This window comes from Desarmillaria tabescens (genome assembly GCF_030435595.1).
Source record: "Desarmillaria tabescens strain CCBAS 213 chromosome Unknown EV420scaffold_64, whole genome shotgun sequence".
NCBI lineage: Eukaryota > Fungi > Basidiomycota > Agaricomycetes > Agaricales > Physalacriaceae > Desarmillaria > Desarmillaria tabescens.
In genome coordinates, this window is record NW_026848363.1 from 198,720 (window position 1) to 225,707 (window position 26,988).

Genomic DNA, 26,988 nt, shown 5'->3' on the forward strand with positions numbered 1-26,988 from the left:
CGTGACCTCGGGTTCCTTGGCGTATTGCCCTCCCCCCAGCAGACTTTTCGGAATCGGAACTAGACAGAGACGGTGGGATTGCAGAGGATTCTCTACCTTTGATTCTTCAGCTCTTCCGCCGATTGACACGGGATGGGTGCCTCTGGAAGCTCACGATCGAGAGTTGCTGCAATGGTTTTTTGAAGTTTCTGAATTATAGAGATGGAGCAGGGTCTTTGAATATGTCTGGAATCAGTCATCTGGTTTTATATGACCGTCTGGAGGATAGGGCCGAGGGGAAAACCTCCAGAGGGTCGGTCCCCGGTATAATACCTGATCACGTGATGCATAAAATATTCGAATTTTGAAATTTTCTTCATCCTTTTTCGGGGATTTTTCAGGATATTCAAGTCATTTTGAGTCTTACCAAGCGTAAAATTAGTGCCAATTACCATGGAATTGGAGCTATTTGATTGCGTAGGCAGCTACAAGCTCTGAGAGCTGCCAATTTGATTGTTATATCAGGACTTAATGGCTTCACGTGATTGGGTATTATACATAACTAAACCCCCTCCGAGACCCCTTAGGTATAATACATGGTATAATACCTAGTATAATACTGTATAAAACCATTTTTGGTAAATAACCTAGGTTTTCCCCTCGGCCCTACTGGAGGATTCGAGTGGTAACGTGGTGTCCTTCTTACGTGATCGATTGGAGCTGGGTACGGTTGACGGCGTGTACAAGGATCCGATTTTGGAGACACTGGATCTTGTCGTGAGGGAGAGCGTGGAGGAAGAGTTCGACACTCTTGGAGAACTGGCATTGGCGGAACATATGGAAATTTTTTTACTAGTTCTTAGTATGATTTTCTCTTTTCAGGACACCTTTTAACGACCATGATTGGTAGAATACTTCCAGTACACGTGTTGATGCAGAGGGAGGATAACAATATCACATTAATGTTTTTGTCTCTTAGCACTGAGAACCAGATGTATCCGCAAAAAGCAACTAGAAATTGCATTGGCACTAATTATTAATTTCAACGCTACAAATTCGGACCAATGCTACGTGTACCGCACCCTCCCTTCACGCCACAGGTTTTCGGCAGCAGGGTACACGTATAGTCACGACCCACCTACCTCTGCCAAGAAGCTCGTGGCAAGCTGGAGACGAGACTTCCTGCTGTCAAGACCGCATCTACTGAGGAGCGCGCCTTCGTCAACAAAGTGTGTAATTCGATACGCCGAAAGAAACGCAGAAATGCGACGTCACTTTACAGGTCTGGGCATATGGTCAAGCAGAAGACCTGAGAACAGCGTAATTGTTAATCGCAATTTACAGATATAAAAACATAGGCTATAGTGAGTCAGAAGTGCCGTCTGTAAGCGAAAGATGTCGTCCACATAAAAAACCTGGACGGTAGGTATGATTGCGCAGAATGGTCTATCGAGATTCAATGGATCCGCTCTCCATGCCCTATCCTGTGGAGGTATGAGATGTAGGGTTGTATCAATGGAACGGGGAAACTGGCTCGGAGTAAAGGTTAGAAAACAGGCTGTAAGGCGTTGCACATCAAGCTAACTTAATTGAGGACGATTTCCTTGAGTATCTGCGCAAGATCATTGAAAGTGAATTCATGAGGCCGTGCTTCATCTTTAATTTGTGACGCATTCCGTCCATGACCATCGAACCTAAGAAATAAACTGAGCAGGGGCAACTCATACGACGGAGACAGCTCCAAGGATGGCAAAGCTCACCATCCTCAACAACTCCCTTAAATTTGATCCAGTCTTTGCACTAAGGGTTCGTATATCACCTAATGAGGTCCGCCATAGCCTTCCTGCTTTAGCCAAGTCAGCGTTTGGCTAAGTCCATACGCTGAACAAGTACCTCGAGTTTCGTGTCCACGTCTCTCGTATCAAGAGAGTAAATTGTTTTCAGAGACAGATGGGTCGGTGGTGCGCAAGGTCCAAGCCCGGTTCAGAGTCAAAGATATCTCAGCGTGGATGAATAGCAAACTTGGTCGTATGATGCCGGTACGTTTGTACGAGGGATTACTCCATTCCACGAGTCACATCAGTGAACAGCGCACAGGGCATGTGTAAACTTCTCGGACTCACCTGTAGTGAATTTCTCAATGAAGGAAGGAGCTAATGGTGTAGCTTGAAGCATTACGTGTCGCATCTGAGCGTTAGATATATACTTTTCCGGAGATATCCAGGGTAACGAGAGAAATGCATTGGGAGAGATGGACCCGTGAAGGGAGATCCCAGTGAACAGGAAGGCGCTCGTTAGTTTGCCATATTTTCAGGTGTGGTTCCGTTCATTTGTGAGCACAGGCGGTAAGTAAACCTCTGAAAGAAAAGACGAGGGAATTACGCATCTAAAGAGACCGTTCGTACCCAACAATTGTGAATTTGGTGGAAAGCGACAATATTTTGCAGCATAGCCGTCAAGAAGTACAGTAGAAAGAATTCTCGTGAGAAGGCAAGAAACAAATCCCAAGGAATAGAAATCAAAGCACATGAAGATTAAGAAAAAGTTGAGTGGAAGTATGTCTATATGTCATCTAAGGCTCTATAAGATTTTCTTTCTTCTTGCCTCTACTACCCCTGTGCGTGTAATTGCATCTAAGCCTGACGGGCACGCTTGTTCGGGCCCTCCTCACCCACCGTCGAGAAGTACTCCTTGGAACCCTTTGGATCGGCCTTCATGGTCTTGTCACCTTCGTGCCAGTTAGCGGGACAAACTTCTCCGTACTTGTCCTAGTGACAACGTGAGATGGAAGATCAAGATAGCAAGGGTTCAGATGACGTACGGTGAACTGGAAGGCTTTGATGAGACGAATGGTCTCATCGACGGATCGACCGACGGGAAGATCATTGACAGTGATTTGCCTGGCAACGAGACGATGATCAGCGACCAGTAAAAATGTTAGGTAAGAGTGGCGACGTACCTGAGGATACCCTTAGGGTCGACGATAAAGAGACCGCGGAGAGCGATGCCTTCCTCTTCGAGAAGGACACCATAATCGCGGGAGATGGACATATTTCGGTCGGCAATGAGGGGAAGCTTGAGGTCGGGTCCGAGTCCACCCTCCTTGCGGGGCTGGTTGGCCCAAGCAAAGTGGGAGTGCTGGGAGTCGGTGGAAACACCTAAATGACGCGAATGAAAAGCAGAATTTCGTCATGGACAAGATAAACGCACCGAGAACCTTCGTGTCAAGAGCCTTGAACTCGGCCAGGGCGTCGTTGAAAGCGAGGATTTCGGTAGGGCAGACAAAGGTGAAGTCCCTGGTTGTCGTCAGACTGGAGATGAAGATAATATGCGGCGATGATGTACGTACATAGGGTAGAAGAAGAGGACGACCCTAGGAACGATCAGTTATCGCCCCGGCAAAAAGTATTGAAAGGGACATACCATTGGCCGAGGTAATCCGTCAAAGAAATGTCCTCAAAGAGACCGTCAACGACGGCGGCAGCCTTGAAAGTGGGAGCGGGACGTTGAACGAGAGCAACCATGATGAGTAAAAAAAATAGTGATGATGGCGGTAAGAGAGGAAGAACGCTTTTTGACGTCTGGGTCGCGCTATTTAGTGTCATTTCTTGGGGATAATTTTACCCCAATCCACTCCAAATGAGGATATTTCATGTGTAAAAGCTGCGGGAAATCCCTACATCCGGGGAAATCATCCGAAAGATGGTCCGAAGAATGACAAAGAATGGTGACTAAGGGCTCGTGACTATACGTGACCGCGTCTTAGTGATAATCGCCCGTGACTGTTCTGGTCTACCAATACTCTGACGCGTCCTACAAGCATTTACGACAGCCTTTCCCAAAAGTGGATGGTATTTGTGGCGCCACTTCTTCTTCTGTATCTTATCATGATCAACAACATCCGCGGCGGCAACCCTTGACTGATTCTTCTTGAGCTCGTCATCATTCCGATACGGACCTTTTAAATCACCCCGGTTGTCAAACGCACGAATGCATAGTATTGACGCGTCAAAACCAATCTTTACCCCAGTGCAGGTAAATGCTGAAATTTTTCTTTTCTTATCAACTAATTGAGCGCGTCTGATATGCTCTGGAATGCCTTCGTCGCGACTCGGAACATGACCTATTGAATATCATTAATGGCATTCAATCAATGGGATGCGACTCCATGCCGTTTCCTTCCTAGATGATCCGTGTAGCTTGGCGGCCGATGACTCGCACTCTTAAAAGATTGCCTTGTACGTCCTGCCTGGCATTGTACCGGACCGATTTTACCGATGCAGTAAAGGCTGATAGTCAGATAAACAGCGTCTACTGGCACATTCCGGTTTCTGTTGCTAGTTGTTTTGTTACCCAAAATCAATCCTCATCCCATCATTGCGATCACAGCGGACTTGGGCTGTTTTGGATTCTCTAAAAAGTGATACCGTTCATCGAGCCTCAGGTCTCCGCCCGACATGATCCTTGTGGCGTTGTATATCGTGCCAACCTCTGAATCGTTGGACAGCCTCGAAGCGTTTGTCATGCTTCAACGACGGCAATATCCTGAGTACCCTTGTGAATCTTTTATCTCTTTCATCTCTATCCCTTCGACCTAGTCCATGCTGGGCTATCAGGTGTCGGATATCACATTCGGGGTGCTCTGTGGCTGAGCGTCAACGAGAACCAAAATCCTCATTGGAGTTGGGTCACTTTCTCCTTGCTTCGAAACATCAATTCAATTGTCCATTCATCAGGGTATACAAAACAGATAACCAACCTTTGATGATTCTGGCGCGTTTGCAGGGAGTTCCTGTTACATGACTGGATAATTACAGTTTATCCTAACAGTTTATCCGGCCGCTGCCATATTTGTTCCCTTGTTGGCTACGTAGTCAACCTTTCCCTTTACAGCAACGTCTTTTGTCTCTAGCGTTGTTCCACTCATATCGATAGAAAGTACTACGCCAGTCAGAAACTAAGTCTCTGACGCGATATCATCAATCGGTGCAAATGAACTGGACTAAAAAAAGCTCCTGACGCGTCCGTCACCGCACTAATGTGATGCCAAAACGTGTCCGACGAGGAAAATTTGAGTGGGTCGGGGGTCGAAACGCGTCTCAAAGAAAGGGTCTCTCCATAACGCTCCTTTCCCGAAAATGTACTAGCAGCTGGAGAGACTCTAAATGGCGTCTGTTTAGCAGTGAAGGAAAGGCTGAGAAGGTAAATAAATACAAGACGCAGGTTTGCATTACCGTAGAATCAAGCTAGTGATTTGGAGGAGAAAACAAAGCAAGTAAGCGTTGGTGACGGAATGTTCGCGCGTTCAAAAGCAAGAGTTGCGAGCAGACCAGAGTACACGCCGCGATGTGCATTTCTAGAGAAGAGCCACATGGTGTTAGCCACGTTTATGGTTCTCGTAGTGTCCCGATACCGTCTGGCACAGAGAACCATGATAGAAAAAAGGGACTATGGATCTAAAGGGCTAAGAGTTGGTTCGTCGTTCGAGCTTTGAATAAAACAAATCTGAAGAAGAAATTTTAGAAAGAAAGAACTGCTGTGGTATTGTGAGCGTGTCGACGGTAGCTGTGATTCACAAATATCCTTTGACGATGAAAACACGCGAAAATTTAGATGCCTGGCCAAAATCTGGTGAATGGACTCTGGTACTCGGTCTTCAGAATACTGGTCCAGAATCAGGCGGAGCGTTCATTTCCAAGAGTTCAAGTGTCGCGAGAAAGGTTCGAAGAAGCGTTACATGTTACTCACAATCCCCACAATATGCCACGAAAGTAAACAGGAATGATTTGTAAAGATCATATCCCGTACTTGCCATACCACCAGTCCTCCAAATACTCCTCCCTCAACGCCCGCATCTCCCTCTCCCTCGTCGGCTTATCATAAAACTCATGATCCGGATCCCACAATTCAGATCCCTCAAAATCGATCATCACGCTCTGCACATCAGCAGGATCGACAGCAAACCGCACTGGGCAGTCTTCCTTGTCGCAAAAAGGATTACCTCCACCGCGGAGGGGGGGCCGGATGATGAGGTTCCGCGGGGCCATGTCGCGCTGCTTGACGCCGCTCATGAGGATGTCGTAGAAGACGGTGACGGCTGCGTTGACAATGGAGGAGCGGTGGGTGGGACAAAGCTTCGTTACTGTGTCCTCAGAGTCTGGAGGCGAATCTGATGTTGGGGAGGGGACGAGGTAGCGGACGTCTTTTCCTGGGACGTATTCGAGTAGGAGAACGTAGACTGTGCGGTTGCCCTGAGAGGGTGAGGGTGAGACGAATAGTCCGAGGAATTGGGGGACTTTGGTTCCTTGGAGGGATTCGAGTCGGCGGTAAGCTTCGACTTCGCGTGATACGGAGAGGTCGACAAATGGGAATGGGTCGGTACCTTCGTAGGGGTCGATGAAGTATAGAGGGTCGAATATCTTCGCGATGACGGTCTGTCCCTCAGCGCCCCTGGTGGCGGTCCATACGTGTGTTACGCGTTCCTCGCGAAAGCCGCCGCATAACTTCTCACATAAGACTATGGTTTCTGAGGGTTGGGAGGATGGGGGGATGGGTATACGGTGGGTCAGGGACGCGGCGTAGAGACCGGAGGTTTTCTCGAGGCGGAGAGAGGATTCGGTGTACATGCATTGGTCGTGTGGGGGACATCGTGGGGGTGGACAGGGGTATAGCTCGAAGTGGGCATTGGGACGGTAGAGGGTATCGGGATCGCTGACTTCGGAGGGGAGGGGTATGACGGGGAGGTGGTACAGCTCGTGCATCCGTTCGGGATCTGAAACCATCTGGAAAGGAGGCGAGTTTTAGTTTGAGGGAAAGAGATGGAAAGAGAGTGTTTTTTACTGGGTCAGTTAATGGTTGCAGACGCGAGCGTAAGGTGCTTGAAGCAGGGCCACGAGCGTTGGACGTCGACAATGAAGTCGCATGGTGAGTTGTGTTGGCCCTGAGATTTCTTGGCGGCAACATGTCATGCGGGCCGAGGCGCCGAGGGATGTAAACGGGATAACGTCCGAACCCGATGGATTTGGTTGTCTTCGCAACGTTGTGAGATCTGAAATGATGAACGTTTGTTTCTTTGCGGGGATGTTCATTCTTTCAATCGCTGTTCCTAAAAAAAAGACTGGCAGTCTTACGGTAGTGAATGGTCTCACCCGAAATTTAGAGAAAGAGAAGTATCTGTGGTAATTTCAGCTTCGGCGGAGGGAGATATTCCCTGCAAGCGAAAGAGAGATGATCAAAAGAAGATGACAGAAGGTCAAGGTCGGAGAAAGGATGAAGTTACCGCGGCATCTCCGCGGCTGAATATGGTGGCTATGCGTGAGAATACAATGCCATTCCGAGGGCGAACAATATGCAGCCATTGTTCCTCCGCACGGTCACCACGCGTAGCCACTGGATGACAACAGCCATGCTTTGTACTCTTCCCTACCGTTTCTCTCTTGCTCCGTCATCTACACGATGCTTTTCTCGCTCTTTTTTCTTTCCTTATTCCTGTGGATCCCGAATGTGTGCTCATACTGGTTAATGGCCGCAAGTCCGTTTTTTATGATTGCCTGTCGGACGCGCCACGAGCTCATTTCATAACAGATAATGTTCTGACAACGCAGCGGATGGATCCTATTCAATACCCGGGGACGGTCGGGTCTCACGTTCATTCTGGTCTGGTTTTGCTTCCTTCCATCGGCTTTGGAGGCGTTTCTGAAGTCGCGCGTAGTGCTAGGAGGAAGCAGCTTCAGCTTGAACATGTCGACGGCGGATCTGCGAGGGAGCGAGTGTACGTCGATACCGATTCAGGAAGATAAAAGCAACTACTGGTATCCGGTACGTTTCTCTACGTGGTGCTCTGGGATCTCTGCTAATCCAGTCTCGAAAGCATCTTTACTGGCAGTAGGTACCCTTGGCCCTCCTGCATAAATCTCAACTGAGATACTTCCCCTCTAGGAAGAATGACGGATCGTTTGTGACTGTGAACGGGAGTGCTGTCATGTGCGTACCCTTCAATTATGTCCACACTCCCCATTGACGCGTATTCCAGATGTACTAGGCTTTTTCTCTCCGACGTCTTTCGACTGAAGTACGATGCAGACTACCTCTTCAGTGACAATTCCTCTTTGACGGCCCCGTTCCCTGATGACGTGAGTCCGCCGTTTGTCATTGTTCTCGCTTTGCTGATGCTAAGTAGTTCAGAATGATCTCTGGTCCGCATCCCATTTGACTGAGACCTGCCTTACCTAATACGGCTTCTAGGTGATCCCAACCTCCGTACCCTGAACGCGTCGAGCTTCGCACAACAAGCTATCACATTCCTTTGTCTCAACTTTGCCGGAGTGTCGACCAAATACAACGAGCTTCCCGTTAACCAGGACTGCACGTCGGGTATACGATCGCAAATTGTGCGTCCTAGTTCCCTCAGCGCTGTGGGTTCCGCTAATGCCGCTCTGCAAGTAGAACTTTCCAAGCTGTTGGGACGGAAAGGTTCGTAAAGTCCTTTGGAAGAGTGCTGATCTGACGTCTCGCAGAATGTGGACTCCGAAGATCACAAATCTCATATCGCTTTTCCTTCGACGGGACCGGACAATGGGACATGTGATGACCCAAACTATCCCGTTACGCTTCCTCGGATTTTCATGGAGGTATATGCGCCTGCCCGTTTGTAAAAATTGTCGCTCATCAGTTCTTGCAGGTGTACTGGGTTACTCAAGGCTTCCAGGACCAGCGAGGCGAAGCTATGACACCTAGACAGCCTTTTGTGTGAGGGTGCCGTCTCCGCTCTCGTTCTATGTATCTGACGAGACTCGTAGGTTCTCCAATGGCGATCCCACTGGATACGGCTACCACGCCGACTTCTTCAATGGCTGGGAGTCTGGCGTGCTGCAAAAAGCCATCAACGAGTGCCACTGCAACCCGTACGGCGACCCTTCGTGTTGCGTAGCCGCTGGAACCTTTACCATTGACCAAAATGCGAGGTGTTATATTTCGAATACTGTTGATGAAATCAGTATGTCCCTCTTTTCTTGGTTCGAAAATGTACTTGAACGCGTTTTTAGCTACGGGAAACCTGACGACGCTTCCTGGAGCCAATCCGGTTCAGGCACCTTGTTATGAAGAATATATCGCGACCTACACTCCGGCGATCGTCGAACCTGTGTATGTTTCGACTAAGGATGGTGTTCTGCCGAATGGTACAACCGAGGTCGTTACACCTGCCTCCACGATTGCTGCTCATCAAAAGGCTGCTGGAACGTGTCTTTGGACTGGCGGCGCCCAGGAAAGAAGAGCTCCTATCGCAGGGCTGCTGCTTGGTCTGATGGCAGTTCTGTACTGCCTACTCTAACTTTTTCCACCTCTCACCCCACCCTTGGAGTCCGTATATGTAGCAAGCAAAGACGCGGTGTTTTGCCGAATGATACAACGGAGGTCGTTGCACCGGCAACCACGGCTGCTGCTCGTCAAAAGTCTGCTGGAGCATGCCCTTGGACTGGTGGCGCCCAGGAAAGAAGAGCTCCTAGGATCGTGCTATTGCTCGGCCTTACGGGAGTTCTTTATGGCCTCCTCTAACTCTTTCCACCTCTGTCTCTCTCTACCTTTACTGTATCTTTATGGGCTTTAATCAATGTACAATCGCCGAATATCGGTCCTGGGCTTATTTTTTCGATCGACAAACGCCAAGGTACCTCCGCCATACACTGAAGCAAGACGTCTCGCAGGTTGGTTTGTCCCGAGTTGCTGCTTGTATTACGGCTCTGACAGACCTATAGAACCCTTTTTCTGATTCACGAGCTCAGGCGCCATCAGGCGACCCAACATCCCGGAAGTATATACATCCGCACACCCCAGCTCCCGGAACAACATTGTCTGTCCCGCCTATGCTGTGGGAGGTGGGCCTACCAGACGTCGCCTATAAGAAGCAAAGGAATCATCGACATGTCTTTTATCTCCCCACTTTTCTCATGGATCCTACCGAGAAACTCGTCGTGAACACCATCCGCACCCTCGCTGCCGACTTATCGTAGCAATTCAAAGGCGGGCACCCCGGTACCGCAATGGGCGCGGCACTTATAGGCGTAGCCCTCTGGCGGCATACTATGCGGTTCAACCCGAAGAACCCTGAGTGGTTCAACCGGGATCGGTTCGTCCTCTCTGCGGGCCATGCATGTTTGTGGCAGTATATACACCTGCATCTGGCGGGGTATGAGGTGTGGGGAATGGATGCGCTCAAGGGGTATCATAATCCCGACTTTGAGATTGCAGCGGGGCATCCGGAGATTGAGTTCCCTGGGGTGGAGGTTACGACGGGGTTGTTGGGGCAGGGGGTGGCGAATGCGGTGCGGTTGCGGTTGCGGAGAAGCATTTGGGGGCGGTGTATAATAGGCCTGAGGTGGCGGTTGTTGGTGAGTTATTGGTTTTTTAGTTTTCGTGTTTTTCTGATGGGATTTCGTAGATAACAGAGTGTATTGCCTTGTGAGCGATGGATGTCTTCAGGAAGGTGTTGGGCAGGAGGCGCTTTCTCTTGCTGCTCATTTGAAGCTGGATAATCTGACGGTGATTTATGACGACAATTCGGTTACTGTCGATGGGTCGATTGATCACTGCTTCACGGATGATACGTCTGCGAAGATGAAGGCGAATGGTTTTCACGTTCTTGAGGTGATGGATGGGGATAACGATGTGAGTCTGATAGACACTTTCTGTGCGTTTGCTGATTTCGTATTGCAGCTTCATGGTATCATCTCTGCACTTGACACTGCGAAAACTATCAAAGACAAGCCGACGTTTATCCATATCCGCACGACTATCGGCTACAGCTCGCGGAAGGCTAACGCTGGCTCTGCTCATGGTGCAATGCTGGGAGTTACGGAGGTCACCTACGTCAAACAGCAGTTCGGCTTTGATGTCGACAAACGGTTCGTCGTTCCTCAAGAGATTTACGGTGAGTTTCTCGGTTACATCTCCCTTTGGCCATATCTGACATATCGCTCAGACTACTTTGCTTCTCTGACCGAGCTTGGAGCTGAGTACGAGTCTACCTGGAACGAGCTGTTCCATACGACCTATGCGAGAGTACCCCGCGGAATACGCCGAGCTGAACTCGCGTGTGTATGCAAAGGAGGCGCCTACGTTTGATGCTTCGCTGCTTCCGCCCAAAAACGAGCTTCCGAAGGCCCCGCAGGCGACGCGAAAGTCGTCTCATATCGTCGTCAGTACCTTCGCCCCATGGTACAAGACTTTGATGCTCGCTTCTGCGGATTTGATGGAGAGTACGTTCGTTCACTGGCAGAAGAAGTATGAGGAGGAAGGGTTGGAGGGGATGATTGAGTTTCAGCATGTATGTCTTCCGTTATTTGGTCATCTCGCCGAGTTTTGGTCTGACCTTCTCGCAGCCTTCGACCTCTCTAGGCACGTGCGCAGGCCGGCAGATCCGGTATGGGATCCGCGAGTTCGCCATGATTAGTGTGGCGAACGGGCTGAACGCGTATCAGAACGGGATGATCATCCCGGTGTGCTCGTCGTATTTCCAGTTTTGGCTGTATGCTGCTTCGGGGTTGCGTATGTCGGGGTTGCAGGGCTTGAGGTTTATAGGGATTGGTACGCATGATTCTATTGGTGTTGGGGAGGATGGACCGACGCATCAGAGTATCGCGTAAGACCCTTTTTCTCTCTGTCGTTGAAGAGACGTGTACTGATCCTGACTGTTTAGTCTAGGAACCTTCTTCCGGGCGTTACCTAACTGCAACCTTCTCCGACCGGCAGATGTCGAAGAGGTTCTCGGTTGTTGGCTCCTCGCGCTGAGCCCGTCGTCCAGCCATACCCCGACGATTATGTGTCTGACCCGCCAAGCTGTGCCTCATCTCGACGGGACCGATCGTTCTAAAGTAGAGAAGGGCGCCTACGTCGTCTGGGAATCCCACGAAGGTACCGTTCCCGAGATCACGCTCATCGGTACCGGCTCTGAAGTGGCGCTGTGCCTCAGAGTAGGCGAGCTTCTCGCGCCCAGGCGTGTGAGGGTCGTGTCGATGCCTTCGCAGGATCATTTCATCCGGCAGATGAAGGCGTATAGGGATGACCTGCTGGGTGTTGGGGAAGCGCTTGTGGTGGCTGTGGAAGCATGGGGGAGCTACGCCTGGGCGAGGTGGGCCCATGCGAGTGTGTCGATGCATACGTTTGGGTTGTCAGCCCCTCAAGAGACATTGTATGAGATTTTGGGGTTTGGCCCGCAGACGGTAGCGGATAAGATTGGGGATTTGGTGAGTAGGAGGACGGGGAGGGATGGGGTGATTGAGTTACCGGAGATGGGAGAGTTTGAGGAACTGTTGGTTGGGTATGCGAAGATGCATGCTGGACCGCATAATATCTAGGGCCGTTATTATTCTTACTTACCTCTTGCGATCTCGTACATACCCAGTGATTATTTTAGTGGCGTTTTTTTTGTTTCGACGCGTCCTCCGGCAATTGCCACTGCAGTCACGCACTCAACTCCAAATTCAAATTTATAAGCTCACTGGTCTCCTCTTAACCACAATCATCTAACTTGGTAGAAAATTCTAACAGAATTGCTCAGTGACCAGTGAGTTCTCATCATGGAGAAATTTATTCTTTATTCACTTGCGACAGATGACGCCACTCCCCCAAGAACTTTTCGATGCTATCGTCGACCAAACGCAAGCCGGACCTGGGAACCAACCATTTGTTCAGAGAAGCAGGAAGCACCTGTTCCATAGTCTGTCCTTTTCGACAGCCGAACGACTCAGCGATTTCCATCAAATCTGTCAAACCTCGCTCGTCAATATTCCAGCTTTGGTCAAACTTCTTTGCATCGACAACGAAAGCATGGTGGGTCTACGTTGCGACGAGATACTCTCTGCCGTCATTTCGTCCTTGAAGAATATGAAGGGTATCCATTTACGCTGGTTCGATTGGGACCATCTCAATCCAGCCGCTCTACATGCGTTGGGCGCCCACACGTTCCAGTCTATCAGCTTCGACACTTGTACATTCGAAGATCCTGTACTGTTGTGTACCTTTATCTCAGGATCGGCTACTACCCTTTGCCGACTCTCCTTTGCCAGAAGTAAGATCTTCACACAGGATTATACGTCGTTTGCCGGGCCCAAGGCCGGTTATTGGACACCTAACGCTTTTCAGACAAGGAAAGATGTCAGTTGATATGACTTTGCTGCTGTTGGGAAGTTTCTTCCTTGTCGGTTTCAATTCTCTCCGGATTTCGGATATTTGTATTTATACGCAGCAACACTTCAATTCTCTACAGGAGTTCTTGGCTAGTGCTACGACTCCTCTTGAAGAACTCATAGTTTACCATGTCGAAGAATACTTCCGAGGTACGTTTTAATATCCTGTTCTCGTACGATTATTCATGAATGTTTTACAGGCCCCATCGATAGCAAGTGGCTGGATATATCTCTCATACTAGACAATGTCCGCTCCCTCACTCTCACCTTCGACGACTGCATCCGGTCTAAGTACTCCGACGAGGTCTTTTTCAAGGGCTGGACGCGGAACATAAAGTGTTGCGGACATAACAACAAACTACGGCATGTCACCTTGCGTGGGAGACCCTACTTCATATTGGGATTCCATACGTTTGACATGGACGAGTTATGGGATAGTCTTGGGACGGCGTTGAACGAGGCTGAAGTTGAGACCATGGTGGAGGTGCATCCGACATTTGCCCAAGAAGAGACATCAGATGGGATCAACGCAAGAGGTTCCATCCTTCGTAAGCTATCGCGGAGTGTCTGCGGGGGTGTCAATGCCAGGACTTGCATTGTTAATCCTGGTTAGTATTCTTTTACCCTTGCTCGCTGGCTCTGATTGCAGATTCACCAGAGGCACTCGAGTATGACTTGTATGATTCGCTGGGCCCGTTCTAGTCCTACAATTAATGTTCAATGCGAACAAACAGTGCGCGTCGGTGTAACAGTACTTATGGTCAATCACCCAGCCAAGAAATCACGATTGAGTATTTATATCTGGAGTAGATTTTATTCTCAGTCTTTTACATGATTCTACTTCGAACCGTCCGAGTCGTTAGTCTTTTCCACCCTGTATTGAGATGCAATCATACCATTTTCCTTGTTCCCGCGGACCCGAACTGACCAGGACCGGAACCTCCCGCTTCAAATTCAAATTCATCGATTTTCCTTTCGACCACCATCATCGAGAAGCGGTACGGTCAGTTCTGATGATAAAGAAGCTGCCCTTTCTTGATTTATTCCCCTAGATGGCGACCCTTCCCCCGGAGCTCATCGACGCCATCGTGGATGAAACTCAGAATGATGAAACCGCCAAGCCGTGGGAACGGTGGAGGTCTCTTTTGGCGTGCAGTCTGGCTAACAGGTCTTTTGTTCCAAGGGCGAGGAAGTACCTTTTCCGGAGCCTTATTCTGACCACAGGCAAGCGATGCCACGAGTTCTATGGTATCTGCCAGTCCTGCCCCGTTGATATCCCTTCCCTGGTCGAATCACTCTGTATCGACAACGAACGTTTGGATAGTGTGGATTCAGACGATACGTTTCCCCACCTCATCTCATCGTTCGTCAACATGAAGAGCATCCATTTACGCTGCTTCGAGTGGGACGATGTCAAAGACACGGCTCGGCAGGCATTAGCCTCTCACGCGTTCCATTCCATCAGTTTCGATGTCTGCCAATTCGCAAACTCGGCATTGTTGTGCTCGTTCATCTCTGGATCTGCGGGTACCCTTCGGCATCTGTCATTTGCGAGATGTGATGTTGACGGGTCATCACCAACCTTTTGTTGGGGCGAAGCCTGCGATCGAGCGTTTGATTGTCTACGGGCGGGGAAAGGAGGCGTTTGATTTGGAGTTTTTGATGTCTGGGACATTCTCTCCAATCATGCTTAATTCGTTACAGGTTCTCGATATCTGCATAGATACACGGGAGGACATCCCTTGTGTCCAAGCATTCCTGGATAGGACTACCGTTCCGCCCAATGAACTGAAGATTTCCCACTTGCGGAGAAGCCGCTTCACAAGTATGTCTTATTTTACTATCCTTCTCGAAGACTACTTGATGAGTTTTCTTCTCCTAGATCTCCTCGGCAGCGATTGGATAGCCTTGCCCCTCCGATTGGGTAGTGTACGCTCTGTTACCATCGTCATGGATGACTGCCCCGACCGCCATCAGGCCAATTTTCTTGTTTTTTTTTGGTGGATCAGCAATTTCAGGCTTTGTAGACCTGGCTGTGGACTCGAACGAGTTAAGTTTTCCGTTGGGCGGCTTGCAGTTCACCCGTGGAAAGACTTAGACGATTCTCTGGCTGCGGTGAAGTCGCTTCGTTTCTTTGAAGTGGAGGTTGTATTGTTGGATGGTCAGCATGTGGATGAGTTAATTGCGGTTAAAGTCGAAATACAGCACCAACTTCCAAGATTGATCATGCGGAACGTGGCCCAGGTTCGGCTATGTGAGCCTAGTGAGTTGCCTTGTCGACTACGATATGATGTGCCATGCTGATGTATCCCTATGTACTTATAGGCTCTCCAATGGTGCTTCGAGGGGTACACGGTGTCCTAGGACCTTTCTCGTCTTCCGAACAATAAACCATATATTTCACCCAAGACTTAGTTCCTTTTACAGCGGGCGTCGAAGTCGTCATCTGGCATGACAAGCTTCTGACTGACATAAGAAAGAATTGGGGTCTGATTCCGACAATGCGAAGAAGCAAACCCCGGGTGTCGGGTAGGGCGGGATTGCGGCTGGGATATATGTGGCTGCTCTCATGCCACCTCTTTGAGACCCGCGATACTCGTTCCCACCAATTCCATTTGTGGTTCCATCCGTTCGATGGGCTATCACTCCAAGAACAGATGGCTCTGAAACGGGACCGAATCCTTTATGCGGAGGGATTCGATGAACGGGGCGTACCTGATGTTTAAATGAACAGGGAAGCAGCGGGAAATTCAAGATCATGAATGAGTATTATTACGCCTACATACGCATAGCGGGAATTGAAGCGTAGGTCAAGAGTACCGTCATCCTTTATTTTATGTGGATGAGAATGAATAAACAGCATATGGAGTACCGGATTTTTCGTTGGTGCGATGCTATGACTATCGAAGCAGAGTAGTGTAACACTACGTTAGCCTTGTGGTGGTGGAAGAATTTAAAATGATGGTCCGGTTGTATCCGGATTCGGCCATCACCGAAGACAGATACCGTACGAAAGGGTTCTCGACCTCTCTGCTTCCCTCCTACTCACCTCACGGCGTGCATGCGTAATTCGTTGTCGGCCTGCTTATTTCCTCATGCCCTTGGTATGTATCTTTTGCCCTTGATTTCATTTTGCTTGATATTCTTTGACAAGGATCTCGCCGGCGATATAGACCAATATATTTGAAGCACTGATACCTCAATTTTGCATCGAGCACAGCAGCTCGGTTGGGAAAGATTATGAATTAAGCGTGGCTACAGGGTGCGTCAACGAAGTTGATCTATCGAGGGCACTAACCTTACGGCCGCCTAGAAACTTCTCATGATACAGGCGCATTTTTCCCACTGACAACCCTGATTCATTTATTTGTGACAAATGACGGCACGACATGGCTCGACAATAACCGAACACTTGCTCTCACCCCCGACTCGACGTTTCCACCGCGAGCACGAGCACAAGCTCCTGCTTTTACTTTGGCCTGGGATGGCAGGAATGGTTATGTTCAGCATGAGTCTCTGGTACGCCGCACTTGCTGTCTCGGTGAAAGGAAATGCTCACGTGTTCAAAGGTTCACGGTTCTCTTCCTTTTGGCACCATCCTTCGCCCTCAATATCACAGTTCCCAGCATCGTGCACAATGGCGAACCGACCAACCTGTACCTCGTTCATTCCCCCCACGATCCTTCCGAGTTCTTTTTGAAGAAATTTTACGAACAAAATGGCCAGTCGCTTTTGTCGAGTGAAGCGGTTTGGGTGAACAACTTTACGAGAAATGTGAATGCCTCGCTACGGTTTAACGAAAATGGGTGAGTCAGGACTTTGTATATCTGGGACTGTTGCTGATTCTCCGCGCTCGGTAGCTTGTTCACTATACATGCCTATGCAAGATCAGAGTACGGATTCTGTTATTCTTTGATCAATGACTAAAAATGGTCTAGTCCTTCCATCGATGATGTCCCCCTTGCGCAGAGTCAGCCATTCGAAGTGCAGCGGGTGGATACGATTGCACGAATAACTACGACTAGTTCCTCCTCGTTCGTTAACTCGCTTCCTCTTGACTGTAATGTATCCACTGATCGCTCTTCAGAACTTCTGAAGCTACCCAGTACACCGCCACCGCCATAGCGACTTCTTCGGGCGGATGTAGTATCCCCGTCGGTGCCATTATCGGAGTCGCCATAGTATCTGTTATATTCCTCACAACGAGCGCCCTGCTGCTATACCTGTTCATTCGAGACAGGAAGAAGCGCGCGCAAAACAACTCGGACACAGAATCCACTCCGCCACCCTCGGAGAAAAAGGGCGACCATGACGTAAAGCCAGAACGCGTCGCGCGGCCTACCTTGGCGCCGCATCCTCGGTCCGTCCGGAATTCGTTGATCTCGTTAGAGGCCAGACAGGCCGCTGCTTTACGGGATTTGAGGGAGCAAATCGGGTCCCTTCGGCGCAGCCTTGCAGGCGCTTTCAAGTCTGAATCCCGGACGGAGTTTGGGGAGAGGCTAGGTCATGAGAAGAGCGACTCGCTGGGAAGCCAGTTCCGGTTGTGGGTAGATCGTGGTAACCAGGAAACGCCGCCACCAGAATACTTGTCCCACCGGTCTTCTGTTGGTATAAGTGCGGGATGACGGCAGTGTAATTTATTGATATCTTTGTTTATGTTTCTGCATTCGCTGGATGGCGCGTGCGTGGTCTTGGATCAGTACGAGATTGTATACCAGCTGAACCGTGTACAGGAGACGCGTTTTTTACTATACCAATTCAATATTTTGACGTGATGAGGGGATACCGGCTTCCATGTGTGCAGGAATCAAACGTATCCTATTTTGTGAGGAAGAGGTCAGTCTTCGATGTTTGTTTCCTCTCGCAATTGATGCAGCAGTTAGAAGAGATACATCACGGAAAAATTCGGTCCTTGCATTTTGTGGGAATAAACGAAGGGACGGTAAAGAGGCGCAAATCTCGTCCAGCCTTGCATGATGTTCACACATCCTGCTCTGTTCCTCGATGGCATTTGTTTCCCTTCGAGCGCGCGTTCTCCGAAATTGACGACGGGAAAATCTTCATCCACTATCCGAAGACAGAACTCAAGGTCACGTTTCTCACAGGTATGTGAATAAGCGACCTTAATAAGTTTTCTGTGCTATGAAAAGCATTTCATTGAGTGCAGTCATCGTGACTGCATCATGCGATCTGGTGCTTACCTGGGTGCCTATATTGGTCAGAGCATTAACCACGGTGTCTGCGTTATCTCTTTTTTTCGTTACCACGATGTCCTGGCTGCTCGATCTGCTTGCTTGTGTCCTCGCAGCTTCTCTTGCTGTATTCTTACGTTCCCGTTATCGTTCAAGGTCGTTACCACCAGGTCCGCCTGGTCATTGGTTATTCGGGAACGAGATCCCCAAAAAGCGGTGCGTCGTTCGTAGCGTGTTTTGCTATAGTCGGTTTATTCTCGCAGAGCGTTCTTGAAGTACGATGAATGGACGAGGGGTTTTACGGGCCTGTTTTCTCTCTGACTCGGTTTGGAAAGGTGTATATCGTCGTTGGCCGATACGATGTGTGTTCGTACTTTATACAGAAAAACTATGAAACTGATGTTCAAATCTAGGCGGCTGTGGAAATAATGGAGAAGGGTGGTACCCAGACATCCGACAGACCAAGGGCTATTGCCGCATCCGAGACGTTCTCTAGAGGTCTTAGGTCTATTCTGCTGAATGATACACCGAGGTGGAGAACTTTGAACAGGTTGGTCATCTGTCATGGCGAACGCAAAGCTGAGTTTGACGTAACGTTTGTAGGGCTTTCCATGCACATTTAAAGAGTAATAAGGCAGCGGCTTATGAGCCTATACAGTTCCGTCACGCGAAGAAACTGATTCTTAATGTCCTTGACGCGCCCAAGAGGTTCACGGAGCACACGAAAATGTACGGGACTTGTTCACTTCTGGGAATACAACAGACTTAGCAACTTGATTTAGTTATGCAGCATCTGTAATTCTTACTCTGACGTACGGGAAAACGACACCTACGACATTCGATGATCCTGATCTTCAACAAATGATTCGAGATGCGAAAAGGTTTCGAATGGCAATCCGCCCGGGAGCTTACCTCGTGGATACGTTTCCCGTTCTTCGATGGGTTCCTGGGTATCTCGCAGAGCTTAGGAGGTGGCATCAAGATTCGCTTGCGTTATGTCGTCGGTGTCTGGGGTATGTTCAGACTAAGAAGGTTGGTGCTTTGGACATTGGTTTTTACGGGAAGATATTTAGGTGCTATTCCAGGATACTGGGGAAGAAACACCGGGCTGTTTTGCGAAGGATCTGTTGGATAATAAGAAAATGTCGTTTGACCAGGCGGCGTTTCTTGCTGGTTCGATGTTTGCGGCAGGATCGAATACGGTTCGTTTTCGTTCTTCCTGTTTCTACTGACCGCTGAAAATACTAGACTGAGTCTGCGATAATCTTTGTTATTATGGCGGCTGCTTGTTTCCTGATGCTGCGAAGGTCGTACAGACAGAGATCGATCAGGTGGTTCCTCGCAATCGATGTTGGTATTTCGCCCGCTTTAGATAGATTCTTACCAAATACGGAATGGGTAGGTCCGACGTTTGAGGATAGGGAGCGCCTCCCGCAAGTTATGGCGTTTGTTTTCGAATGTTTTAGGTGGTGAGTATGTTTTTCTCGAAGGGGATATGTGGCTGCTTATAGAAGCTTCGAAAAGGCGACCGTTGTTCCCAAGTGGTTGGTCTTCCGTGGTTCATCTGCCGATGAAGAGCTGAACGTATAATAGGAATTGCACATGCTGCTTCTCAGGATTTCATCTGGGTTAGTGCTCTTTTCGTTTTATGACTTCGTCTCACAGGCATGCTTCAAAGTAGCAAGGCTATGTGATTCCCAAAGGAGCTACTATTATCGCATCGCCTTGGTATGTCTGTATTCCTGTAACTTTGAACGTCTCTTGTTAAAAAATGATCACAGGTCCATATTCCGTACTCCTGATGTCTTTCCCAACTCCGAAGTGTTTGATCCTCAAAGATGGATCTTTGACGGTAAATTGAGGGACGACATCAGGCAATTTGTTTATGGATTTGGTCGGAGGCAAGATTTCTTGTAAGTCTAAGCCTTGCCGAATTGCTAATGTGGATGTCCGCAGAGTTTGTCCGGGATCACGCGTTGCGAATAGGTGAATGTCCTTTATCTCTATTTACTATGGGGTGTTAATTTTATTGATGACGAAAAGGTCGCTGTTCATTAATACGGCGCTTCTTTTATGGGCTTTCAATATTGTTGCCAATGAGAATATTGACTCGATGGCGTTTGCTGATGAACCGGGGATGCATCCTGGAAGTTTTGGGGTACGCTTTGATCTGCGGCTGGGGAAAGAGAAAGAGGCTTGGGTCAGGTCGTTGATGGTCGACTGAATGACGGAAAATCAAGGATGGAAATACAGAACCATAGCTTTGGAGGAGACGAGGCAAATATTCATATTCATGATGATATCAAAGATGAAGTAAACGGAATTTTCTAGATTCTAGGAATACGCCCCCTTCACGTTAAGCAAACTGAAATGCCAAAAATGACCCCCAGCCTCGTCGTTCATCGAGAAATCAAGCTGTGGGAAGTAGGAGACTCAAGAGACTTATCGACCATAAAAACTCATGCATAGTTCCCACGGAACATGTACTGAAGGCTGACTGGAGCAAAACGCACGTTTTATCGGGCATTTAGCTGAGCAGGCCGGTACTAATTATATTCAATGCAGTTTTCATGCATTCCAGTGCCGTAAACTGTTAGATGCTTCTTCTGTATCTATTGAAGTTCAGCCAGCGTGACCGTGTCATGCGGGTTTCGGTTGGCTATATTGGTCGAAGCATTGTCCACGGTGTCTGCCGTGTCTCTCTTTCGGTTGCCACGATGTCTTGGCTGCTCGATTTGTTTGCTTGCATCCTTGCAGCTTCTCTTGCTGTATTCATACGCTCCTATTATCGGTCAAAGTTGCTACCACCAGGTCCGCCTGGTCATTGGCTATTCGGGAATGAGATCCCCACTAAGCGGTGCGTTGTTCGTAGCCTTACTTGCCACCATCAGCTTATTTGCGAAGAGCTTTTTTGAAGTACGAAGAATGGACAAAGGAGTATGGCCCGGTTTATTCGCTGACTAGGTTTGGAAAGGTGTACATCGTCGTTGGTCGATATGACGTGGGTTAGTTGTCTGTTCTCGATTACTGAGGCTGACATTCGATTGTAGGCCGCTATGGAAATAATGGAGAAGGGTGGATCACAGACGTCGGACAGACCAAGGTCTATTGCCGGATCTGAGACGTTTTCTGGAGGTCTAAGGTCGATTATGCTGAATGATACGCCGAGGTGGAGAATCCTGTACAGGCTAGTTATCCATCTTGACGAGCACGAAGCTTACGCTAACGTATTATTCATTAGGGCTTTTCATTCACACTGGAAGACCGACAAGGCAGCGGCCTACGAGCCCCTACAGCTACATCATGCAAAGAAGCTGATTCTCAGTATCCTTGATAATCCGGTGGGACTTACAATGCACGCAAATACGTATGTACTTTGTCGACTTCCGCTGAAACTATATTAAAGCATGCTAAATAGATATGCGGCATCTGTGATATTTACCCTGACATATGGGAAAACGACACCGACGACTCTTGATGATCCCGATTTGCAGGATATGGTTCGAGATTCACGACGTTTTCGCATGGTAATTCTCCCTGGGGCTTACCTCGTAGATACCATTCCGATTCTTCGATGGGTTCCTGGGTATCTTGCCGAGCTGAAGAGGTGGCATCAAGATTCACTTGTGTTAATCCGTCGGTGTTTGGGCAGGATTCAAACGAGAATGGTTGGTGTATTAAACATTGATTTCTCCGGAAGGTTTTATAGATTTATTCTAGGACGCTGGGGAAGACGTCCCGGCTTGTTTTGGGAAAGATCTCTTAAATAATAAGAAGATGACCTTCGACTAGGCTGCGTATCTTGCGGGGGCAATGTTTGGTGCTGGATCGAATACGGTTCGATTTCTTGCTCTTGTTTTATTGGCTGCTACAAAAGTGTTTAGACTGCGGCTGCACTAACGTTTATTGTCATGACGGCTGCCTGTTTTCCTGATGCGGTAAGGGTTGTACAGAAAGAGATTGATGAAGTGGTTTCTGGTGATCGATGTCAGTAATGTCGATGTCTGAATGAACCCTTGAAGTTGCTGACCGTGAGTTTGAATAGGTCCGACGTTCCAGGATAGAGAGCGGCTTCCGCAGGTTATGGCATTTGTCTATGAGTGCTATAGATGGTACGCGTGTTCTGTCGACGGGTCTTATGATAGGACTGATAGAAGTTTCGGAAAGGCGGCCGTTGGTGCCAAGTGGTACGTGCTTCACAGTCAGTATATCAATGATGGGCTAACGATTTATCAGGAATTGCGCATGCCGCTAATCAGGATTTTATATGGGTCAGTTGTCTCCTCCCATAGCATCTCATTCCTTCATAACGCTCCTCCAAACAGAAAGGCTACGTTATTCCCAAAGGAGCTACCATTGTCGCTTCGCCTTGGTACGTCTATGTTTCCGGGTCCTCGAACATCCTGTACTAAAAAGAGTGTAGGTCAATTTTCCGTTCACCCGATTTCTTTCCTGATCCCGAAAATTTTGATCCTCAACGATGGATCGTTGATGGAAAATTGAGAGAAGATATAAAACAATTCGTTTATGGGTTCGGTAGAAGGCGAGATTACTTGTGTTCACTTGTTATCGGTGGTTGTTGACGTGCTGTTTCCGTAGGATTTGTCCCGGAGCACGCATTGCAAATAGGTGAACGTTCTGTGTGCCTACCATCTTCCCTGGATGTTTATGTTTGTTATGAAAAGGTCGCTGTTCATTAATACCGCGCTTCTTTTCTGGGCTTTTGATATTGTTGATACCGCGAAGATGGACCCCAATGCGTTCGCTGATGAGCCGGGGATGTATCCCGACAATTCTGGGGTACGCTTTGATTTGCGGGCAGGGAAGGAAAAAGAGGATTGGGTTAGGTCGTTGATGGCTCAGTGAGCCCTCGGAACAACGGGGCCCGGGCATACGAGATATAGATGTCATGGGAAGAGCACAAACAATTTGAATGATAAAAAGGAATAGTATATCAACGTAAAAGTATGATATACGAGAATATAGAAAGTCGCCGTCAAAAGGGTTGTAGCTTTGGGGAGAAACAGCAAGTATCCGTTCAACCCCCGAGGTCAGGGAACAAAGAGTTCAACGGGATCCTCAGGATTCTCGCAATACAGGGCTCTCACTACGAAGGAGCCTAAATGCCCGAGATGGCCCTCCAGCTTCGTAGTCCATCGATAAACCAGACTGTCCCAATTGTTAAGAATCAGGGTATTTGAGCTAATACACGAGATAATGAGTACTCGAGTAAAACCCAGGTTGTGAGCGAGGATGTCCGTAAGCCGAGTTCCAACCACCAAGAGGGATCCGTAAGGGTGTTAACAAGCGCTAGGCGTAATTAACGAGGGCGTCAGCAAGCGCTAGGCGTAACTGACAGGGTTTCCGAAAGCGCTAGGCGTAGTCGGGAAGCAATTGATTGGCAAGCGCTTGGCGTAACCGATCAGAGAGCTTAAATCACACAATTAAGTGGACGTTCGAAGATGAGTAAAATAGCTTAAGATTCTAATACAAGGATAAGTACAGTATTTATATACCAATAGTAAGGGATCGTGTCATGATTATTCTAGTATTATCACGAAGAAGAGAGAAAGTAAGAGAAAGTAAGAGAAAATGAGAGAAAATACCAGTAAGCCGAGGTCAAGGCCGAGAAGGCCGAGAGTAGGCATGTGTTGACTCATGTACAGACCGGAAAAGACATGAAATCCATGACAAAGCCCCCCCAGTCTACATATGCTGGAACGAGGCGCATATGAAGTGAATGAAAGGAATTAGAATAAGTAAATATTGTAGATTTCACTTATTCTGCTGATTGTAGCCATAACTTCATGAATCCTGGAATCCAAGTGCTTCTCCACCCTTCACACAAAGATCACCAGATCGATCACCTTCGGAAATGGCATTACTGGCAGGCTTCTTGCCGTTACATGAGTTGAAGATCGAGTTGGACTGAAACTTGTTGAGCAATAACAAGCACGTATACCGATGAATACCAAAGGACAACCTTTGAAGTGGATTAGAACTTCCTTTATGCTTGGATAAGTAAAAACGAAGTTCGGGTGATAAGTGAATCGAGGAAGGCTTCGTGCGGGAATCAGCAAGTGCCGTTTCCAAAACGAGAATGATATTGATGATCCCATCATATTGCCATCTAATCGATTCTGCCATCGTTCCAATCACGCTCGAGATTGTGTTCTCCTTCGGGCATTGCCTCGAGGACTCCGTATCTTTCACCTCATTTCCTAATGCTTGTAGGCATCGCTTAAGGCTCGAGGCTTCTATATCAACCTCCGATAACGGCGCAGTCAGTGCTAGCAGGCCTGTTGAACGTGCTAGAAGGCTGATTTCTGTATATCCAGAAGGGATACCGGGAGATACTGCGATAGGGGTGATGAAACCGTCACTGGGTACGTCGGTTGAGCTATTGATGAACCGAACACATTGATTTAATTGATCGTGTTCAGTTTTCTCTGTCCAATTGAGCTTCCATGATACTGTACTGGACTCGACACTCTGTGAATGATCTGTGAGTAGTCGTTTTGACTCCTTTTTGATTACCACCGCTTCCGTTATGATTGACACGCGGGGGTAAACTGAAAAACTATGGAAACTGATTGACTCCGGAACAAGCGGACAAAGGAATTCCAATCGAGGTGAGCGCAGAATCCTTTGGCGATGCTGCTGTCGATCCCTGCCGCCAGTTATGAGATCCAGTATCACAGTAAGAATGGATGAAAAACGGGAATTCTGGACTTTATGCAAAATTCGATGGACCGCAATTTCTCCAAGTTCCTTATCTGCCAGATTGAAGGTGAAGCCGGGAAGGCAATTGAAGAAAGTCGTGATGAGTTCACGTTCGGAGGCGGTGCTGAACCCTTTGGAGGCGGCATTTGGAAACGTCTGCGCCTTAATTCGGATAGCTAGTCGATGCGGATTACGCGCTGTCCTAATAGGCCGACTCTTTCGTGTGGTGCGTGGTCGTCGTTTCATCCGTTGGCTTCCCTTACAAATGTAGTAAAACCTCTTGCCAGGAATACGAACAGGACTGGTCGTATTCCAGTTTCCTATTGCTGTTAGAGAACAGCAGATGTTTGAAGTACGAAGGACAGAGAGTCGGTAGACGGGGTGATAGGGTAAGTCTTCTCCTTGCCGCCAACGAGTCTCTCGGCTGACGTGTTGTTTGAGAAATAGAACACATTGCCGTGTCATGGAGTGAACACGGGTCGATATTCTAGTGCCGCACCCTAGATGTAGGAGCTCTCTTTGTACTGGATAACGCTTCAAATACTGATGAAACATTTGAGCCCACTGATGTGTCCTTGGTTTAATATTTATACCAGATTCAAAACATTTTCCGTCCCAGGATGTGCCGGAATGCCGTATGAGAAATATGTGGACAGCGGATGGCTTCATCATGTGAGAGTAGCAAGGGGAATTGACTTTCGTAGTTGCCGGTGAGCTGTTTCCAAAACGGGAATGATATTGATGATGGTATTGATCGTGAACTTCATTTCGCTGTCGCATCGTTCCCAGTGTTGTTTTGCTCGCGCTCGCTGTAACGCGCAATTCCAGCTCCTCTCCAAATGTGTCGGAGTTTCGTTCAATTCTACTGCCAATGAAAATACTGAGCTTGATCGTGAACTTCCCTTGAATATTCTTGATCTCTCTACTCAAGGGTCTAGCGTACCGGCTTCTTTCCTGACGATGTCGGTCGCTATTGGCTGGGACTTCAACTTCCATGCTTATCCCTTCAAAATGACCTCCTGATGCAATCAATATTACGTTGTTTGAGCCCAACGATACTTGTATGAATCTCCGATATTGGCGAAGTCGGTGCTAGGTCTGTTGAACACCGGGAAGTATGCTGGTTTTGGTGTTTCCGGAAGGAAGAATAGGAGAGACTGTAGTAGGGCGTGATAAGAATGGTGCAGGGTACGTCATTTGAGCCGGTACTGAGCGGAATATTCTGATTTGATTGATCACATTCAGTTTTCTCTGGCAGTTTGCGCTTCAAAGACACTTTATTGAACCTGACAACTTTGTCATAGAGCAGTGGTTTGGACTCTTGTTTATTCACTACGACTTCTGTAAGGAATTCCAGTCGAGGTGAGTGCCAAATCCGTTGGGGATGCTGCCGTTGAACCCTGAAACTAGCCGTAAGAACCCGTACCACGGTAGAATTTGCTGAAGATCGGGAATTTTGGAAGTTACACGAAGCTCGATGTACCAGGAATTCTCTGAGTTCCTTCTCTGCGAGAGTGAAAGTGAAGCTCAGAATGTGATGGGAGAATGTTGTGATGTCCTCGCATCCGGTGGTGACGCCGAATTCTTCGAAGGAGGCATTTGGAATCATCTGTATGGTGATTCTTATAATGAGTTGACACAGATTACGCACCGTCCTAATACGCTGACTCTTTCGAGTGGTGCGTCGCCAACGTTTCAATCCTCTGGATTCCCCTATGAATACTGTAAAACCTTTTTCTGGGAATGCAAAGAAGACGGGTCGTATTCCAGTTTCCTACAGATACTAGAGAACCGCAGATGTTTGTAATATGAAGGACAAAGAGTCGGGAGATGAGATGATAGGGTAAGTGCTCTCCTTGTTGCCCATGAGGTTCTTGGCTGACATGTTGTTTGAGAAATACGATAATATA

At 48.2% G+C, this 26,988-nt stretch overlaps 10 protein-coding genes across 10 annotated transcripts; 7 read left to right on the top strand and 3 right to left on the bottom strand.

The window, feature by feature from the left end:
* Positions 1-2,164: 2,164 nt before the first annotated feature.
* On the bottom strand, positions 2,165-3,543 carry EV420DRAFT_1077372 (thioredoxin-like protein). Its single transcript, XM_060465693.1, has 6 exons — positions 3,403-3,543; positions 3,329-3,352; positions 3,190-3,275; positions 2,939-3,137; positions 2,801-2,879; positions 2,165-2,747 (listed from the first exon to the last, which is right to left on the bottom strand). The coding sequence occupies exons 1-6, from the start codon at positions 3,501-3,503 to the stop codon at positions 2,613-2,615; spliced, it is 624 nt and encodes a 207-aa protein (XP_060324345.1). The 5' UTR covers positions 3,504-3,543; the 3' UTR covers positions 2,165-2,612.
* A 2,080-nt stretch (positions 3,544-5,623) lies between these two features.
* On the bottom strand, positions 5,624-7,238 carry EV420DRAFT_1077386 (uncharacterized protein). Its single transcript, XM_060465694.1, has one exon. The coding sequence runs from the start codon at positions 6,759-6,761 to the stop codon at positions 5,775-5,777; it is 987 nt and encodes a 328-aa protein (XP_060324346.1). The 5' UTR covers positions 6,762-7,238; the 3' UTR covers positions 5,624-5,774.
* Positions 7,239-7,355: 117 nt separating this feature from the next.
* On the top strand, positions 7,356-9,446 carry EV420DRAFT_1077422 (uncharacterized protein). The gene is made up of 13 exons (XM_060465695.1): positions 7,356-7,510; positions 7,564-7,635; positions 7,691-7,797; positions 7,850-7,863; positions 7,918-7,964; positions 8,062-8,111; positions 8,159-8,174; positions 8,224-8,369; positions 8,425-8,451; positions 8,496-8,609; positions 8,660-8,727; positions 8,778-8,974; positions 9,024-9,446. Exons 1-13 carry the CDS (start codon positions 7,435-7,437, stop codon positions 9,308-9,310), a joined length of 1,221 nt encoding a protein of 406 aa, XP_060324347.1. The 5' UTR covers positions 7,356-7,434; the 3' UTR covers positions 9,311-9,446.
* Positions 9,447-9,926: 480 nt separating this feature from the next.
* EV420DRAFT_1622974 (Transketolase, thiamine diphosphate binding domain-containing protein) lies at positions 9,927-12,332 on the top strand (the record flags this gene model as incomplete). Its single annotated transcript, XM_060475882.1, has 9 exons — positions 9,927-9,950; positions 9,990-10,301; positions 10,325-10,367; positions 10,418-10,644; positions 10,693-10,906; positions 10,958-11,037; positions 11,060-11,259; positions 11,336-11,617; positions 11,675-12,332. 9 exons carry the CDS (start codon positions 9,927-9,929, stop codon positions 12,330-12,332), a joined length of 2,040 nt encoding a protein of 679 aa, XP_060324348.1.
* Positions 12,333-12,480: 148 nt separating this feature from the next.
* EV420DRAFT_1578459 (uncharacterized protein) lies at positions 12,481-14,060 on the top strand. The gene is made up of 4 exons (XM_060474564.1): positions 12,481-12,541; positions 12,589-13,313; positions 13,364-13,771; positions 13,822-14,060. Exons 2-4 carry the CDS (start codon positions 12,920-12,922, stop codon positions 13,863-13,865), a joined length of 846 nt encoding a protein of 281 aa, XP_060324349.1. The 5' UTR covers positions 12,481-12,541; positions 12,589-12,919; the 3' UTR covers positions 13,866-14,060.
* Positions 14,061-14,215: 155 nt separating this feature from the next.
* On the top strand, positions 14,216-15,553 carry EV420DRAFT_1649695 (uncharacterized protein; the record flags this gene model as incomplete). Its single annotated transcript, XM_060478346.1, has 4 exons — positions 14,216-14,806; positions 14,868-14,988; positions 15,046-15,426; positions 15,489-15,553. The coding sequence occupies 4 exons, from the start codon at positions 14,216-14,218 to the stop codon at positions 15,551-15,553; spliced, it is 1,158 nt and encodes a 385-aa protein (XP_060324350.1).
* Positions 15,554-16,154: 601 nt separating this feature from the next.
* Positions 16,155-17,947, top strand: EV420DRAFT_1578465 (uncharacterized protein). The gene is made up of 7 exons (XM_060474565.1): positions 16,155-16,267; positions 16,318-16,425; positions 16,477-16,682; positions 16,733-16,969; positions 17,024-17,056; positions 17,102-17,197; positions 17,251-17,947. Exons 3-7 carry the CDS (start codon positions 16,540-16,542, stop codon positions 17,786-17,788), a joined length of 1,047 nt encoding a protein of 348 aa, XP_060324351.1. The 5' UTR covers positions 16,155-16,267; positions 16,318-16,425; positions 16,477-16,539; the 3' UTR covers positions 17,789-17,947.
* A 380-nt stretch (positions 17,948-18,327) lies between these two features.
* On the top strand, positions 18,328-20,670 carry EV420DRAFT_1578468 (cytochrome P450). Its single transcript, XM_060474566.1, is given in 15 exon segments — positions 18,328-18,578; positions 18,649-18,717; positions 18,769-18,905; positions 18,959-19,084; positions 19,138-19,387; positions 19,441-19,557; positions 19,604-19,624; positions 19,663-19,705; positions 19,758-19,814; positions 19,934-19,983; positions 20,037-20,083; positions 20,137-20,256; positions 20,312-20,341; positions 20,399-20,636; positions 20,649-20,670. The coding sequence occupies 14 exon segments, from the start codon at positions 18,432-18,434 to the stop codon at positions 20,577-20,579; spliced, it is 1,395 nt and encodes a 464-aa protein (XP_060324352.1). The 5' UTR covers positions 18,328-18,431; the 3' UTR covers positions 20,580-20,636; positions 20,649-20,670.
* Positions 20,671-21,072: 402 nt separating this feature from the next.
* Positions 21,073-23,377, top strand: EV420DRAFT_1768841 (cytochrome P450; the record flags this gene model as incomplete). The annotated part of the gene is made up of 14 exons (XM_060480994.1): positions 21,073-21,212; positions 21,260-21,356; positions 21,406-21,722; positions 21,774-22,023; positions 22,076-22,090; positions 22,148-22,192; positions 22,240-22,342; positions 22,401-22,467; positions 22,523-22,542; positions 22,592-22,626; positions 22,681-22,727; positions 22,779-22,898; positions 22,955-22,984; positions 23,041-23,377. 14 exons carry the CDS (start codon positions 21,073-21,075, stop codon positions 23,219-23,221), a joined length of 1,467 nt encoding a protein of 488 aa, XP_060324353.1. The 3' UTR covers positions 23,222-23,377.
* A 783-nt stretch (positions 23,378-24,160) lies between these two features.
* EV420DRAFT_1649699 (uncharacterized protein) lies at positions 24,161-25,543 on the bottom strand (the record flags this gene model as incomplete). The annotated part of the gene is made up of 1 exon (XM_060478347.1): positions 24,161-25,543. The coding sequence occupies one exon, from the start codon at positions 25,541-25,543 to the stop codon at positions 24,161-24,163; it is 1,383 nt and encodes a 460-aa protein (XP_060324354.1).
* Positions 25,544-26,988: the final 1,445 nt, after the last annotated feature.